The 18387-nt window shown below is 42.5% G+C and overlaps 1 protein-coding gene across 2 annotated transcripts in view; it reads right to left on the bottom strand.

Moving 5' to 3' along the window:
• The window catches only part of NARS2 (asparaginyl-tRNA synthetase 2, mitochondrial), a 51342-nt gene that overhangs the window by 4876 nt on the left and 28079 nt on the right, over positions 1–18387 (bottom strand). For both annotated transcript variants that reach the window (XM_088140502.1, XM_088140503.1), the window contains exons 8-13: positions 14725–14857; positions 10949–11047; positions 9907–9944; positions 6983–7049; positions 4450–4587; positions 1802–1899 (exon numbers count right to left, since the gene is read on the bottom strand). In XM_088140502.1, the coding sequence (XP_087996628.1) occupies positions 1802–1899; positions 4450–4587; positions 6983–7049; positions 9907–9944; positions 10949–11047; positions 14725–14857 (573 nt within the window). The remainder of the gene's footprint in view (positions 1–1801; positions 1900–4449; positions 4588–6982; positions 7050–9906; positions 9945–10948; positions 11048–14724; positions 14858–18387) is intronic.

Raw genomic sequence — 18387 nt, forward strand, 5'->3', positions numbered from 1 at the left:
AGACACAAAATAACCACACTTTGATTCTGTAGGGTATAAGAGAAGTTAGAGAGAAGCTGTCAGACTTCTCAGGTAGACCAGACAGGAAACATGACCACATGGACTAATTCTACGTTACTGTAAAGCTATGTTAACATAATCTTCCAAATCTGAAAGTACAAATCTCCCGCTGTTTCTTTTACAGCCTGATAAGTTAGGGAGGTTCCGTTCTGAGCTTCTTTCTCTGACCGTTATGCAGCTGTGGGCTATGCCCCCTCTTATCTGATCATTCCCTAGGCAGCATTTCTCCCCGCCACAACTCCCAAGATCATTCCCACACACCATTACAGAAACTCTGCCACACTTCTAAGATTGTTCTCATACCCTACAACAGAGTTCCAGTAGTTCTTGCAGTGTCTGTTGCCTGATCTGACCTACCTCAAAGGGTTGGCACAGACAAACCTTCCCCAGGATCACCTAAGCACAGAACCTCTCCGCTATTCATGAAAACAGCCTGACTCTTTCAGGCTCCTGTATCAGCCTGAAAAAAGAAATGATGTGGCTATTTAAAAAGCTGCATTAAGTTTAATGACTTAAATAAGTCTGGAAAAAGTCAGCCTTCTTTCAAGGCAGGTGGGCTTCCATTCTTTCTCAAAGAGCACTGACGGTCTCCTGGATCAAGCTACTCACGCCCATCCTAGCTACTTAAACAGTCAGGAAGGTCACAAATGTAGCCTGCAGGAGGCAGAGTTCATATCACTAAGAACCCTACACAGTTTTTCAGGTTCCACAGGTTCAGAAGAATCTCAGATCTCCATGTTCCCCATGTTCCCCAATTTACAATAGACACTAGTGAATTCATCCAGTAAGGAACTTGCAGACATGTCAACTGTGCCTGCAACCATTATGTGCCTGCTTTACAGCTTTGCCCCAAAAGGTCTTGGTTACATCAAAGCAGTGTTTTTCAACCCTGGGAACTTTCAGATATGTGGACTTCAACTCCCAGAGGAGTTGGCTGGCTGGGGAATTCTGGGAGTTGAAGTCCACATATCTGAAAGTTCCCAAGGTTGAGAAACTCTGTACCAAAGAGTGCTGCTGGGGGATTCAGAGGATGCATAAGTGTGGAGAAGAGCTGATGTTCCACTGCTCTTACAGCCGCTGTGTAGCTTCAAGTATCTCAGTATCTTCTCAGTCATTTCATTTCATTCAGCTCTTCAGCAACCAAAGACTCACTTGCAAGGAGTCCTCACAAGAGCGATCTTACCCAACACTTTGGCCATCTCGGAATGGCAGTATTGGATCAGCATGAGATGGAACTGCCTGCCAGTTTGCTGGGGAAATCCCCAAACACCTTCTGGAATCCTCTGGAATCCATTAGGCACTGGGCAAGAACGGGTCTTGCAGAAGAATCCACAACCCGTAGTTTGACAGGAAAGGAAAGCTGAAAAACCATCGCAGAAGAAGGCAACGTCAACCACAACTTACTGTTCCCAAAAAGCATCAGAATACCTTATTTTTCATAAGGCCCACAGGCACGGACTCAAAACTGCATTTCCTTCCCTAACCCAAATTTAGCAGTTTGGAGTTTGAGCATCACTCTTGGAGAAGAGACTCAAGGAACATCTGAACTGAAGACAACATGCTATAATCACCGATGGGAGATGGGATCACTAGCAAACAGCTTCCCCATAAGTTATCTCCTGCCTGAGCCCCTTGTCTCTTCTTCCTATTAATTTTTGATGACTTTCAGAAACCTCTTGGACTACTGATTAAGTTGTTCCCGGCCCCTTCCCAAACACCCAGGCAGAGAAATCCCCACTACCTTTGTAGGCGAGACTGCAGAAAATCCACGCGGTCTTCTCTCAAACTTCCACCGCAGAGTTCTCCAACTTCTGGGACCAGGAGATCAACCGCTGCTACCTTGTAGGAAATAGGAGGTGAGAGGTTTCTCTGAAATCTCACTCTACATCAAGGTGCACAACCACCAGGCCTGAGGCTAGTTCTCAGAGCCGTTCCAAAATTGTTATCGAAATATAATTTCTCTTGCAACAGAAGGCGAATGTGAATGGAGAATTAGCCAACAGACTATATTTTAATGACATTTACAAGCAATGAAACCAAGTCAAAATGCATTTTTTGTCTTGCCCATGCCTCTACTCTCTGTAGTGTGTTCCCCAGCTTGCTACTGAAAGCTAGAACAGCCCTCAGTAGCACAGCACTAATAGTGCTCCTGGGGTGTAGTGGCTAAGGAGTTGGACTAGTCTAGGCGGACCTGGGTTCAAGTCCACTCTTAGTCATGGCAATTCAGGACTTTGGGTCGCTCCCAGGGTAGTGTGTGGGAAAAATAGAGGAGAATGTTATACATATTGCCTTGAGCTCCTGAAGGAAAGGTGGGTTATGGATCACATCAAATCAAATCATAAATAAAATATACAGGAAGCAAGGTTGGTGTAGCTAAGAGCCATTCTTGGCTTCCTGCTGGTTATGTACACTATACTTTTTAGGAACATGCAGCACCTTGTATCTGAAGCAGGAAAGGTGTTTTAGAGCAAGTATGTCTGCATCTTTAAGGAAGCTGTATCTTTTTCTGATTTAACAGCAGCCATCTGATCCCAGGAAAATATGTACATTCAGAAATTGTCAATATCATGTGAGCAGAAGCTTCAGAGAATGCATAGGTAGACTGTCAGTACTTCCTTAACAAAAACGCATATTTTCCTAGAAATGGGCAGTTACTGTGCAAACTCAGGAAAAGACCCAACTTCTAAGGAGCTGACCTGCAAAACCCCTTTTTGGCTTTGAATCCAACTACTATATGTCTGTAATGCTTTCCTTCCCGTGAAATTCTAGGGTTAGGATTCAGCCAAGGAAATCCAAGTTCAGTCAGCACTGATAGCTGTACTCCAGAAGTAAGCAAAGCAAGGCTTAAAAGGCTAAAATGGGTTCTTGAACATTTTGCCTGACTTGGCACCCATTTTACTCCTTAATGCCCCCCCAAAAGATTGAAAATCACACACACACACACACTTTGGGGAGTCCTGGAAAACTACAGAAGCTGATAGCTCCCAAGTTGCATTTTTTGGTATCCATTTTATAGCGCAGGCTTTAATGCCAAGGAGACAGGCCCACACTTAAAACAATTTGAGGTAACAGTGTTATTTGATTATGTCCCATCAAGTTGGGGTCAACTCCTAGTGACCACATAGAGAGAGTTTCTTTACGATGGTCTCTCCCAGACCTGATCCTTCCGATATCCTGACGGTACACCCAGAACTGTAACTGTATACCCATTGCCACTGTAACTGTAGAGGGAAGGGGGAATGGTCTTGAGGGACAGGAGGAAGAGCTGATACAAAGAAAATGGTCAGATAAAAGGATCCTGAGTCAGGAAGGATGTAATTTGATTAAGCATCTCAGACAAGCCCCTCCCTAGTTCACACGAAGATAAAGGGAGAGAAGGGGGAGGTGTGTTCAGACTTGCAGAGTTACGATAACTTTACAGTAAAAGTAGTATTGGCCTACATGACTTTAGTGTCCTAGTCTGGTCTACCCTGAAGGGCTGACAGTAACTGAGTCTATTCCCCTTTATAATGGTATGCGGGAAAGACCTTGGGAGATGGAGCCAAGAGATGCTGCCAAGGGAATGGTCAGATAAGGGGGGGCATAGCCCGCAGCTGCATAATGGGTGGAAAAAGAGGCTCAGAAGGGACTCTTCCTAGTTTCTTGGCCTCTAAAGGAGACGGCGGGAGAACTGTATTTTTAGACTTGCAAGATTCTGTCAATGTAGCTTTACAATAAAGTAGAATTAGCTTCTCTGGTTGTATTTCCTGTCTGATCTTGTGATGGAATAGTTTGATGAAGGCCGCGCTCGAGGAGATAAGCATTTCCTTAGCCCCCAACAGGAGCGTGGGAAGGTTAAGAAGATGAGACTGGCACCCCCCTAAGGAATTCACGGTGTTTTGGCTGGCTGGCTTGGGAAATGTAGATTCAGTCTGGAGAGATTCTGTCTTTGAGGTGGAAGCTAATAAACGCAACAGAACTGTATCTGTACTGTCTCGTGGAGTTCTTTGGGCTGAACCTGACATCAGTCTCTCCAGACTGAATCTACACTTCCCAAGCCAGCAAGCCAAAACACCGTGAATTCCTTAGGGGGGTGCCAGTCTCATCTTCTTAACCTTCCCACGCTCCTGTTGGGGGCTAAGGAAATGCTTATCTCCCCGAGCGCGGCCTTCATCAAACCATTCCATCACAGATCTACCTGGTAAGGCTGACAGCCTTACTGCCAGTCATTCTCTTCTTCTACCTTACCCAACATTAAGCTGCCCCCAAATGCAATGTATGTACTAGCCACCACAAACCAATTCCATCCTAGAAGAGAGTTTATTTCATTCCAAAAAGGTTTAAAGAAAACAGCAAGAACCAAGAGGAAATGTGCAGCTGGACCAAAGTATTTTAATCAAAAGCTCTTACAGTCCGACGAGCTCCATCTTCGTTGTCTCGCATGTAGAACGGCTTAAGGTCATAGGGATAGTTATACACAAAAACAGGAATTTCACCACAGTGTCGCACCAGGTACTTCTCGTGTTCGCTCTGGAGATCCTGTCCCCACTAAAGAAGAGGGGAAAAAACAGACTGTAAAATAAACAAGCCATAATAATCTTCAGGCCTCTGGTTTGCAAACTAGCTGAAAGTATCGTTCATAACCTGAATATGTTCTGTAACTACCTTCTCAGTCTGCTGTGATGTTTAGGACTTGCATTCAAATCTCCAAGTAGACAGATTAATCAACTGTGGAACAGCCTCCAGGAGATTAGGCGAGTCTAATGTTTCTCAACTTTAGCCATTTTAAGATGTATGGACTTCAACTCCCAGAATTCCCCCAGCCAGCTGGGGAATTCTGGGAGTTCAAGTCCATACATCTTAAAGTTGCTAAGGTTGAGAAACATTGGGTAGTCCCTTCTCTGTTGATATTTTAGAAATTGTTGAAGAGCCAGTTGTTTTGGGGAGCTTTCCTCTGATTTTACAAGTCTATCTTTAATTTTCCTTTTTATTGTTTTGACCTTGAGGTTTTGGATTGATTGCTGTTTTAATGATGGTTATTTCTAAAGTTCTGGCTTGATTTTACATGTTATCATAACTGTTTTAAATTGTTCTGCTATATTCTATGTCTGCTGCTGAATGTTTATTTTTTCTTTTTTTTAAATTCCAGCAGGGTAGAAATGTTGAAAGAGAGAAATAAAGTTGGCTATGGAATTATGATGACAGAAAAAGGTAAGCTACCGAAAAATATAGAGAGGTCCAATTCATAAAGAGAGCATCACCACAGGAATGGGAAGCCTAGTAAGATTTGTAGGCTCTTGAGGTGGCAGAGAACATGCACGTGGACTCTAAAGCAAAACAGTGAAAGTTGGATTATTTTGATGTGGTGTAATCTGCGTAAATGGGCAGGCAAACTGATGTCTCCCAGCTATATGGGATACAGTTCCTATCTTCCTGTGCCGTCAGCCATCCTGGGGATGACGTTAACTGGCAAAGTTTAAAACATTGTTTTAACAGAGTTTAACAAAGTTTAAAACATTAAAACAGCACCCTGTTCACCTTGTTGCTTGCTCTTTTTGATTTATCTATGACCTAGCTCTCTGGAGAAGGCTCTAATGCTGGGAAAGGTGGGAGGAAAGAGAAGAAGAGAACAACCAGCATTAGAGTAGGTGGGCACCATTGGAAGACCTGAAGGACCATGCTGGAGACAGATCTTCATGGAGAAAAGCCATCTGTGGAGTCCTTGGTGTTCTCTGAGCTTGGTTGTTTTCTTGCAGATATTTTGTTACCCGACTTAGTAACATCTTCTGTGCTGTTAGATGTTACTTAGTTGGGTAATGAAACGTCTGCAAGAAAACAACCAAGCTCAGAGAACACCAAAGACTCCACAGTTCAACCCTGAGCTACAGATATTCCCTTTTATTAGAAGCCATCTATGTGGTTGCTAGGAGTTGAAAACAACTTGATGGTACATAATCAATCAATCAACCAATCAGTCAGTCAATCAAAATCCATCCATCCATCCATCCATCCATCCATCCATCCATCCATCCATCCATCCATCCATCCATCCATCCTTGAGCTGAGCTTGTGTCCTGCTAACAATGTGGACACAACCCTGCAGTTTTCTTGGTTATGGTAGAAAGTGTTTGCCATTCCCTTCTTCTTGGCTATTTAAGTTTAAAGTCCTGGGATCTCCTGATAGCCTCCTGCCCAAGTCCTAATCAAACATGATCCTTCTTAGTTTATGAGCCCAAATGAGACTGACTAGATTCACCACTTGCAGATACCTTGAAATCAGACTGAGAAATCTCGGCTGATGTTGCAGTGGTCTAGACCGACACGCTTGGGAATTATAATGATCCACGGGGATGACTTTGGGAGACGGGAGGAAGAGCCGCAGAACGGACAACTGACATGCAAAAGTCATCTCAGCCCACAGAAGGAGGGAGGGCGTGGGAAACATTTCAGAGGGGACCCTCCCTAGTTTTCCGGAGAGTAAAAGGAAAGGAGGGGAGGAATACTTTCAGACTTGCAAGATTCTGTTCCTGTAACCTTATAATAAAGATAAAGCTAAGATTCACTATTGTGCTTCTTGTCTGGACTACCTCGAAGGGCTAGCAGAAATCTCCTTTTGTTAGGCTTCTGGTAGCAGCCTGGACTGGAAGTGGCTGATCCCAAGAACAAACCCCTCAAAGCTCTGGTTAGTAAGTTTTATTAAGAAGGAAGTTAAAGGATTCCAGCAAGTCCTCCATTTTCAAATGAGAAACCTATATATAGGCAATGGACAGAAATCTTGTTCTTTTTCTCACCATGTAAAAGGGAGGGGGCTTGTCCCTTTTGTGAAGAAGGGGCAGACTGGCTTCCGGACTGTTTCAGATACAGCCAACTCTCATACTTTTCTATCAACCTTCTAAATACCTGAGTTTTACCAAAACCCCCACAAAATCTCCCAAATACTCACTGCTGGTTTGTAAGTGAATTCTTGACGAGCTCGCTCTAAAACTTCAATCGCTTCAGTATAGGACATTCTTTAAAAAAAAAAAACAAGTATTGGGGATCATTTGCTTGAGGTTACATGTGTACATTTTAAAGATTTGTACCCTGAATCCCAACAAAGTTATTGGTACACTATTCTACCTGCAGAGCCCCTTTTCACAACCTTTGATGCTGACATGCAAATGGTACAAATGACCTTTCTCAAAACTGATGCTATTTTAGGATGTGGGAGCAATAGCAGCCCTTAATTCCCAACTGGGGATTATGGGAGTTGCAGATCCAGCAGATTAGGAAGATACAAGACTGCAGAAGACTAGAAACAAACAGAAACCCCCCTCTGTTGCTTCTCTCAAGGCCACTCTAGACATGTTGTTAGAAATGCACATCTAAACGATTAGCAAAGGCCTTGTTTCCCCCTCTTTCCTATGATCCCCAGTGCAACAAGTACTGATAATCCTTGACTTATGACTATTCATTTAACCACCGTTCAAAGTTACGATGGCGCTGAAAAAAGTGACTTCTGACTGGTTCTCACACTTACGACCACTGCAGTATCCCCATGGTCATGAACAAAATTCAGGCGCTTGGCAATCGGCATGTATTTATGACAGTTGCAGCATCCCGGACTCATGTGATCGCCATTTGAGGCCTTCCCAGGGGGTTTCTGTCAAGCAAAGTCAGAATTCGCTTAATGACCGCTGTGGTTTGCTTAATGACCATGGCAAAAATGTTGTAAAATTGGGTGCGACTCACTTAACAACCGCATTGCTTAGCAACAGAAGTTCCGGTCCCAACTGTGGTCATAAGTCAAGGACTACCTGTAATGTCTTTTGTTATTTCTCGGTAAAATGCAGACTAAGCTTTGACAAATATCCAAAGGAAGAAATTTCCATTTTGCTGGAACATCCACCGACTGAGGACATACAGCTCTGCATTCTAAATATGATGGAATGTCTAAAAGATTCTGCAAAAGCGGAGGAGGAAACAGGACTTTTGAACAGGACATCTCAGCCCAAGGAAGGAGAGAAGCATGAGAAAGAGCAACTCCCCCTCAATTACGCTAGATATAAGTCGAGCCAGAGAATTGCTTTGATAGGCTTTCAAGATTCATTACCCACCTAGCAATGAAGATCCTACTTCTGGTTACTTGGGTTTGCCAGCCTTGCAGGACATGACACCAAGAGATAAACACAGCAAAATGCACTGGCGGGAAGATGACTTTACAAAAAAGCCAAAGAACTGAGGGCTAACCAAGGAGGAATGGTAGTTGGAAATCCAAACTAATCCAAAAACCACACATCGATACACACCAATTGTTGCTGCTGTCAAGCCAGGATGGCATCATAGCTGTATTTAGCAATTTGCAATGTTATTTATTTATTTATTTATTGTGCCTTCAAGTCAGTTTTTGACTCCTGGTGACTGCCTGGACTAGTCCCTGCAGTTTTCTTGGCAAGGTTTTACGGAAGTGGTTTGCCATTGCCTCCTTCCTGGGGCCGAGAGAGAGTGACTGGCCCAAGGTCACTCAGCTGGCTTGGTGCCTAAGGCAGGATTAGAACTCACGGTCACCCTATTTCTAATCTGATAGCTTAACCACTACACCATGCTGGCTCTAATGTTATTATTATATAATTATTGACTATGGTTTATTCTTAATTACATGTTGGGTTTTGAATTATTTGTAAATTATTGGGAGTCAATCTGATGACAACTGTCTATAAATTGTGATAAATAAATAACCATAAATGTTCCAACAGAAAAGTGCCTGACCACTCAACCCACTACAGCACAACCAACACAAGCTATAAAAAGGATAACACTGCCATACATCAAAAACATCTCAGAAAAACCCAACAGACTATTACAACCACACAGCATCACCATAGCACACAAACCAACTAAAGCCCTTCAAAACATCTTAAGTGAACCAAAAGACCCAGTAGCACAAGAAGAAAAAACAGGAGTCATCTATAACATACAGTGTAAGGACTGTAACAACCACTATGTAGGACAGACGGGCAGAAGACTAGCAGAGCGCATCCATGAACACCAACTAGCAGTCAGAAGACACCATGAAAACTCCTTAATCTCACAACACATGGACAGACTCAACCACAGTTTCAACTGGGAAACTGTGAGCATCCTAGACCAAGCCAAGTCCAAAAATTCCTAGAAGCTTGGCATTCAGACACATCAGACATCAATAGACACATAGAGATAAACCACATTTAGACACCATTCAAAAGAGACAATTAAAAAGCTAAGAAGGAAACAAAAAGACCAGAACACAGCCTTTCCAGCAGCCAACACCCAGATAAGCAAGGATTAACACCAGACAAACAATCAAGCAGAAAACAATGCCATAATCAAGGAACTACCAAGGAGACCACCCACCACCAACACTAGCAGGACAAGCTATTGTATATAAACAGGGAGCAAACCCCACACTCACTCATACTGATGATGTTACCTAGTTGGGTAATGAAACGTCTGCAAGCAAACCACCAAGCTCAGAGAACACCAAGGACTCCACAACCATAAATGTCATAGCATGTAAGAAACTTCACTTAAATGCTAATTTTCACTGCCACTTTGTTGTAAACAAATCCTTTCAATTGAACTTGATGCCTGGTGACTACATGAACATATCTTTATAATTTTCCAAATAAGTGGCTCCTGCTCCAATCTTCTGGGATGTTTTTTAACTTTGTAGTATAGTCTGCAGCCTAAGGTTTTCCTGGTGGTCTCCCATCCAAATCCTAATCAGGTCCAATTCCAATTAACTATTGTCAGGATGAGTCAAAACTGTTAAATGCTAAGAAACATAAGTCAAACCTATAAATTATGGCTATAAATTAAAAAGCAACCAACCTTTTTCAAAATACTTACATTACAAATTGGTTCTTCAGCATCTTTTCTAATTTGGCCTAATAAGGATGGGGGAAAGAAGGGAAAGGAAAAATTAATTCACAATTACTATCAGAAATCGTTAAGTTTTTGAAACAAAAATGTTTTGTGGAAATAGCTGAGAAAACAATGAACTTTGCACAAAGGGATCAAACTGAACACAAACGAATTCAGTTTCTGGGTAGAGAAGTCCAAGAAGTCAAAGGAAAACAAATTTTGCATCAGGATAAGCCCAGCTGAAACATTTCAAGCATGAACTAATATAGCACGCTGGACCCAGCCTATACTTTTTTCAAACAGGGAAAAATGTTCTTGCCCTTTTGCAGAAACCATACTGATTTATACTAATTCAGCATTCATGGTGCCAGTCAGATGCCCCCAGGAATAAATCCATCCACAGGAGGTAAACAAAGTAACCATGTCCCATGTTGGCCGACAGGACATGGCAATTAGTGACAACTCGTATCCTTAGAATGAATGGCCATTAGTACCCTGATTATTCTCCATGTTTCAAAGTCATCCATACCGCCATTAATCTCCACACATTTGATAGCAAATGGGATACAACAGTTATGTGCTGTGCAAAATATTTCATGGAGTGGCCCAGTGCCCCTCCCTGCCAGATCTCTGATCTTAGGTTGCAGGATGGGAACTTCACTTTGTTGTCATTCAGTTGCTTCCCATTCTTTGTGCCTGATGCGGGATTCATTAAAAAGAGGCACCGAGGAACCATATGGAGGTCAACTTCTGGCTTCTGGTCCAAATGATGCCAACAACGGGTATTATTTGCCCAGCCCCACCTCTTCACTAGCCTGGCTCAGCCTGGGTTCTGCTGCTTGGTCTCCAGCTAATAAATGACTTTCATTGGCTAAAAAGTACAGAAGATGAAGTCAAAAGAGCCGTGGATGATCCAACGTTAGGGGAGAGTATGCTGGAGTCTGAAAGAAACTGATTTAGGCTTGGCTGTTGTTCAGCTATGGAAAAGGTAGCAGAAAATTATATATACATTAGAAAAAAAAATAACCTCTTGGCCAGGAGCTACACGTTTATGAAAAAGTGCAGCATCTTGAGGGCATTTTGATAGCACTCTGTCTGTCACAGTCTTGAAAAGATCTTCTATAACCTAAGGAAAAGAAAGAATCAGGTAAAAGAGAAAGCAGTAAGAACATTTCCTGTTACAGACAAGACCATAACCCCAATTAAGTGTTCTCCTTTTTATAAATAAATAAGTAATAAATGAATTGCAGCATGTTTATCATTCCTCAACTGCTCTCCAGCAATTTTCCCCAACTTGGTGCCCTGTAGATAGGCTAGACTGAAGGACAAAAATTATAGGAATGGAGCTCAGTAAACCTTACATAAAACTGCATCTTATATATGATTGTCAACCACATGACATTTGGATAACTATCTAACTCACCACCCTAAACAGATGGCTTGGCATTCTCTGCTCCAAAGACTGTGGAGAAGAGCTTGAACTGACTTCCAGAGTATTAATGGGAAATCTTGGGGGGGCAACCTGTTCCAAAGCAAAGGGGCTACCACCTAGGAGACCTGTTTTTGAACCTAACTTGGGTTGCACAAGATTTTTCTTCATTGGGATTTGAACATCGCAGATCTGACACCTGTCTCTGAATCCTGCAGGACCCTGAGATCAGCAAACATAACCAAGGCCATATTTAGGGTACACAACACAAGAAGCTAGACGCTATTACAATAGCAGATAAGTTGGCGACTTATCTGGATGGGTGATTTTGGACCAGTCACTTTCTCTCAGCCCAACCTACTTCACCGAGTGAGAGCATAATTATACACTGCCTTAAGTTGTACGAATTAAAGGCTGTAGAAAAATTAGATAGATGGATGGATGGATGAGGAGGAGGAGGAGGAGATGACAGGGAGTATGTGATAAGGAGCACAGGCTATATAAATGTTAGAAACAAGCTCTTCGTCCAAACTTCTGTCTTGTACAATTCCCAGAAAAAGAAATAAGTTACAAATAACTCTGTATGATCAGGGACAAGTCTAGTCTTACCCTAGCTCAACCTCTGCTTTCTCCTAATAGGGAAGCAGGAAGATGATGTTTGTAATCAGTTTGATTAAAAGTGCTTGTTTGCCTGTAAATGTTGTCTTCTCTAAGAGAACGTTCTGTGATCACAGATCAGCAACATTTCAAAGCACTCTTCAGCTGTTGGTTTCGCTGCATTTTTTCCTGCAGCCACCACCCACTTAACATCTCAAGGGAAATCGACAGTATGTCCTTTAGCCAACGCATGTTGGAAGGGCCAATTCTACCTAGATCAGATGAATCTGAAAATAATGAGGACCCAAGGCATTTTGAGATTGTGAGGAGGCTGAGAAGGAACAGGAGGATCTTTGGACACAAACAATCCACAGATTGGAGAGGGGTCTTTTAGTAGCTTATCTCATAAATGGCAGTTCCATCCAGGTTGCAGGACACCCAGGAAGAGACTCAAAACAGTCAAAGAGATTCCAAACAGCAGGTAAAGAAAAATGGTTAACTTATCGAGAGTTGTTAGAACAGGAACATGGAGAATATAAGATGAAACCAAGAGAGCAGCTGGCTGCAGACAGATTTAGTTTTCAAAGGTATTTGTAGGCACAGTTAAGGGAAAGATTTAAGGTAGATAATAGGACATCTGGAATTGAGCAGCAGAAGAAAGAATCTGAAGTTGAACTATGCACAATGATGAACATGTAACTGCTAAAATGTGTAAACGTTTATTGAAATTTGAAACGAAAGAACAAGAAATGAAATACTGTATGGTAAAAATGAGCTAAGAACTTTGGACATAACATATTCATGGACAGTGGGAAAATAAGTGGTTAAAGGGACTGAAATTTACATTATGTTACATTAAAGTTGCTAAGGTTGAGAAACACCGATCTAGCATTTTCACCATTAAGCCATGCTGGTTTTGCTCCTCTTCCTCCAGGGAAGTTACTCTTCCTGTTCTTCCCTCAGTCCCTGCCAACCCCTGGCATTGAATACAGTTCAACTATCTGTAGGAAGGCTGTAGGAGCTTCTGCTGGCCCCCAGGGCACATTTTAACTCATGCATGAGAAAAAAAAATTAGGAGAATGCCCCTCATTTTGCTGTACTGTATTCTTCTACTGCAGCTCAGAGCTGGGTGATGTAAACATGCCCTGCTTTTTCTTCTTCTTTTCCCAAAGCGAGACAGCGTGGTTTCTGTTTCACGGTATGAGAATGTGATGGCCAGCTCGTGGCAACCCCCCCTCCCCAAAATGCTTCTGTTTCCTCAAAAGAGGAAGCTTTCCATTCCACAAACTTCCCCATGAGCAAAACGGCATGGTCAATGCGAGCCGGCAAATATTTCCATCCCTCTTCGTTGGAACTATTGCCAGCAAACCCTTTTTTTCTTTTAAAGCGTAAAACCCTAGCGAAGTGCGAGCTTCTTTTTTTTATTATTCAGGAAAGAGAGGTGTACTGTGCTCGAGTTTCTCTGAATGTTGAAGCTCTTCTTCCTGGTCTTTTTGCAACTGGACTGAGTGGCAATTTATGAGATCTAATAATAATAATAATAATAATAATAATAATAATAATAATAATACCACCACCACCACCACCACCACCACCTTTAAACCCATCTAACAACATCTGCCTATCCCAGGTCCTTGGGAAGGACTTGACAGGTGGACAAAAATGCCAAATCCAGTCTAAACATCTGGCTGACTGTGTGACCAACCATAATTTATGAGATCAACCAATAACAAACTCCTCTCCCATCAGTGGAGTGTTGATGTCCAAAGATCCCCCCATTTTTTTCTCACCCTCCTCCCAATGTTTCACACCCCCATAGCTGCACTCATCTTTTCTTTTTTTGCAGTAACTTTATTAAAGTTTTAAACAGGAAGGATAAAAAGTAACAGAAGCTAATATTTAGAGCGGAAGGAAGGAAGGAAGGAAGGAAGGAAGGAAGGAAGGAAGGAAGGAAGGAAGGAAGGAAGGAAGGAAGGAAGGAAGGAAGCCGGCCAGCCAGCAGTGCAGGAAAAAAAAAAAGAAAAAATTATTTAAAAAGTAACAATATAAAGCAGTTATAAGTATAAACATAAATTAACCTCTAGCTCTATGGTTACAACATAACTAATTCGCATTCATCTCTTAATCAAATGAGCAGCGATGTAAAAATACACACTCAGACACACACACGCAAACATCTGGCCACTGTTCACTTCCAAGAAATTAAGTCAGCTATTAAAATAATAATTACCACCAGACACTTGACCATTCTTCTGATGGGTAAAAGTGCTGAAATCTGACTTAAGGCCAATGCGACAGCTGGGAAATGTTATTTCACATTTTAATAGAAACTTACCAACATTAAAAAAAACAACAACAACAGGGTAGGCAACCTGTAGCTGTAGGATCATGTCTGGCCTCTAAACCTCTTCTTTTGTAGATCCAGAATCCACTCTAGCTATAACTGAAAACTGATGGTACAGTTTCCTATAATTGTCAAATGGGAAATACATGAGTGCTATACAGTAAGCCCCCAAACAGGGAGAGCAGAATGAAAAAAAGACAGAGAGATACCCCAAGATTCCATGCAAAAACTCAAGAAAATCTGAAAACCTGAGCTCTGATTTGAGGTGGCCCTCAGAGCCTTTAAAAAGTCTTAAAGGATCTCCAGCTTCCAGAAAGCTTCCTCACTCTTCCTATAAAACTAGGAAAAACTTGGAATTAAATGCATAAAACCTGTAACGCTCAAAAACATGCATAGAAAAAGCCCTGTTTACAGTTCTCCCTCAGACTCTTACCTGCATTATGTCTTGAAGACGGTCAACAAAAAATAGTTCAGCCTCCACCATATAAAACTCTGCCAGGTGTCTTCGGGTTTGAGAATTGTCTGCCCGGAACGTTGGACCGAAGGTGAACACTTTAGTAAATGCCCTGCCATATGCAAAACAACACAGAGAGGTTGAGCTGTTGCCTCCTGGCTAGCGTGCCCTCATGCTGAGACGCCTGGACATGGAAATGATCATGTATGAACCCATCTGCTCTGCTCTTACTCCTCCCCTTCCAGTCCCAAATTTTGGACTTTTGAAACTATCCTAAGGCCCAAAGCAAAGGGGTTGGTGAGCAGGATCCCCCAAATGCCAGAGTCCCACTGGATTCCAAGATTCCCACAGGGCACTTCCAAGATCCAGGGCTCACTGCTCGATGGGGTGAGGGAAAACTCAATTTCAGTTTCTCCTAAAAAATAGTTCTAGGTAATGGCACATTTTATAAGAACATAAGAACACAAGCCGTGCCCTGCTGGATCAGACCCCAGGACCATCTAGTCCAGCAGTCTGTTCTCCTAGTGGCCCACCAACTGCCCAAGGAAGCCCACCCGTCTCCCAGCAGATGGCCTTCAGAGGCAGCCTGACTCCCATCAAGGCTAAGAGCCACTGATCTCCAGCACTTCCATGAATTGTCCAACCCTTATTTGAAGCCAGTCAACTGGATAGCCAGCCCCACATTTTTGTGGTAAGGTACATAAAGTTATACAAAACGTTTCATGCGCAAACCAGCTTGAGTCTGACATGTCCTGTTTCCCATGGTTCGAAGTGCAGGCCAGCTGCTTCGCATTCAGATCAGCTCTTTCAATCACTTTAGCGCACTTCTGAGCTCAAAACCCCAAACAGAGCAGATTCAAGCTTGAAAAACTCCCCCAAAGTCAGATTCAAAAGCCTTTGCACGCTGCTAAGTTTTATGGTTTTTGGAAAGGGAGAATCACACCTCATCTGCATCTCTGTCCTTGGAGCAATCTGACAACTGGAAGAGACCCAACAGAGATTAAGCCTATCAGCAATAAGATGGTGAGGAAACAGCTGGGTTTGCTACTTTTTTCATTCCCCCCCCCCAAAAAAACAAACCATACCTAGTCTGGAATCTCAGTCAGTACAATTTTCTGCCCCAAAGTGCTCAAATAAGGGTACAGATGAGCAAAAGGAATGCATTTCCATCTTTAAAAGCATCCAGACCGAGAAAGAAGACCAAAAGGTACTAATAAATTCCTTCCAAGGAAAATGCCCCTCATTACCCATTTATTTGTTTTTTTTTAAAAAAGGGATGTCCTGCAAAAAGTGGCTCATTTTTACCTCTCTGCCCTTTGCCCGTGATGTCTAAAGCATCTGAGACAAGAACAGTAATAAAAGTGAGAACTATTCAAATCTAATGCAACAGGGAGGGTCCTTGAGCTGACCTTTGCTGATCCCAAAATAACTTTTTAGGGTCAAAGCGGATTAATACTTGGACAGGACACCACCAGGGGATCCCATTTTTTAAAAATTGAGAAGTTAAAAAAACAATCCCAGAAGAAAACAATGGCAAGCCATTGCTGTATTGTGGCTAAACAAACACTACACAGTCATGTCCATGAAGTCACCTGCATTTGAAGATGTCTCAAAGGACTTTTTACTCACTTATCCAAGCCACAATTAAGTCAGCAGTGTATAATTCAAAGGGACTGACCGAAAAGTAATTTTTGGAGAGGGAGATGAGAGGTTGTGAAATTAAAACAAATCCAAAAAGAAGAGGTCTGAAAATATTAGTGTGCAATTTTTAATCAATCAATCAATCAATCAATCTATGCATCAGTTGATTACCATTTAAGTCTGCTCACCGGATAAATAATCAATCCGCCCCCTCAAAAGCAAAAAATGCATGCTAACCTCACTGAGGACCTTTCCATGAATCTGTGCTACAGCCAAAACAGCTCCACATCTTTCGGACCCCCACGCCATTATCTCCTTTCAGCAGCTCAGCCAAAGAGGTCTGAAGCTGGTTTTCAGCTGGAAATCTTGGAGCTCTGTGGACCTTAGTGCCCTCTATTTCCCACTGAACTTTTGCCTTTCTCTTTCTTTCCACTCCAGAGCTTTGGCTACGCTACCAGGTCCTGTAAGTGGAATGCTGGCTTGATGGCTTTGCATCTCCCCCTTAGTGTCCCAGATGAAACTAGCAAGGCTGAAATTGACAAAAATTCCTCCCCCTCTTCTTCTGTAGGAGGCCAGTTCTGCAAATATCAAGTTGTCCAGCTTTTTTCCTTTCCTGTTTGTGTTCAGCAAACACAAAGACATCTAGCAGCTCAGAATGGAGCAGCGGTTTTCATTACAAGGCTTCTACACAAGCACCCTGAGAAGCAACCTAAAGGGGATGCCTTTTTAATACAGTTAAGGAAAGTGAAAGGAGCCTCACAGAATCTGCCTTTGATCCTTCCAATTAGGTCAGTAGCACAGTACACCCATCCAGTCCTACTTCCCAACCAAAAGAGCCTCTGGGAAATTTGAAAGCCATGTTTCCAACTGATCTGAAAGTTGTGAAATTCGGGGAGACTGTTTTTATTGGCTTACAGGAAAGACTGTCCAAATTGAGGGCACGTCCAGATCACCACTACTTCCATGGTTCAATGGCACACACACATTTGGAGAAAATATAGGTCCCTATCCTACTCACAAGTCCTTAAAAAGCATATAATCATAAATCATCTAAATCACCAAATATCTTCCCCAAACGAATTACCCTACAATGCATGGAAGCATAGAATAGGGAAAACTCTTCCCTCCTAAAACTTCGAGTGATAAGAAGTATTTGCTTTTTCCAGCTTAGTCAATTTGTGAAAAAAGTGATGTAGTTTAGGGAGAGGGGTCATCCCAAAATGCCTACCAAAGTGTGCTCTAATAATTCTAGATGTATCTAGTTATTTCTTGAATGCCTGTCAGTGCACTGCATGGACCTCTGAGTTGGTGGGATACAGATCTCAATGTGTTGGCTTGCAAGTAGCCTCAAGATTAGAAATCCTAGCTTGCATGGACTAGCATAAGGGTACTTGAGTGAAAACTGGGCTTGAGTTCAGCTTGTGGCCTGTTGGGCAAAACATGTCCAAACTGACTGGTATTGTCCTTAACTACATGTAGTCCATGCTTAACGATCATTCGTTTAGTGACCATTTGAAGTTACAATGGTGCTAAAAAAGTGACTTACAACCGGTGCCTGGAATTACGACCATCGGAGCACTCCTGCGGTCACGTGATCATGATCCACGCACTTGGCAACCAGCTTGTACTTACAACAGTTGGAGTGTCCTGGAGTCATGTGATCACCATTTGCAACCTTCCCAACCAGCTTCTGGCAAGCAAAATCAATGGGAAACCGTGTGATTAGCTTAACAACTGTGTAATTCACTTAACAACCACCGCAAAAAAGGTCGTAAAATTGGGTCCAATTCGCTTAACAACCGATTTTCCAGTCCCTATTTTGGTCATTAAGCAAGGACTACCTGTATTAGCAGGGAATGCTGCATGTGGCACAGGTATGGCCAAAGCTGGTAACCCACTCTGCACTTTACCTATCTCACTGAACAGCATCATGTGAAAGCCTTGATTGACCAAAGCCAACTTGGGCCATCAAAGTCAGCATTTATGGACCCATCTGTTGAT

This window comes from Python bivittatus, unplaced genomic scaffold (genome assembly GCF_059951505.1).
Source record: "Python bivittatus isolate LINGU-HERP-01145 unplaced genomic scaffold, Pbiv_v1 ctg000340_np1212, whole genome shotgun sequence".
Taxonomy (NCBI): domain Eukaryota; kingdom Metazoa; phylum Chordata; class Lepidosauria; order Squamata; family Pythonidae; genus Python; species Python bivittatus.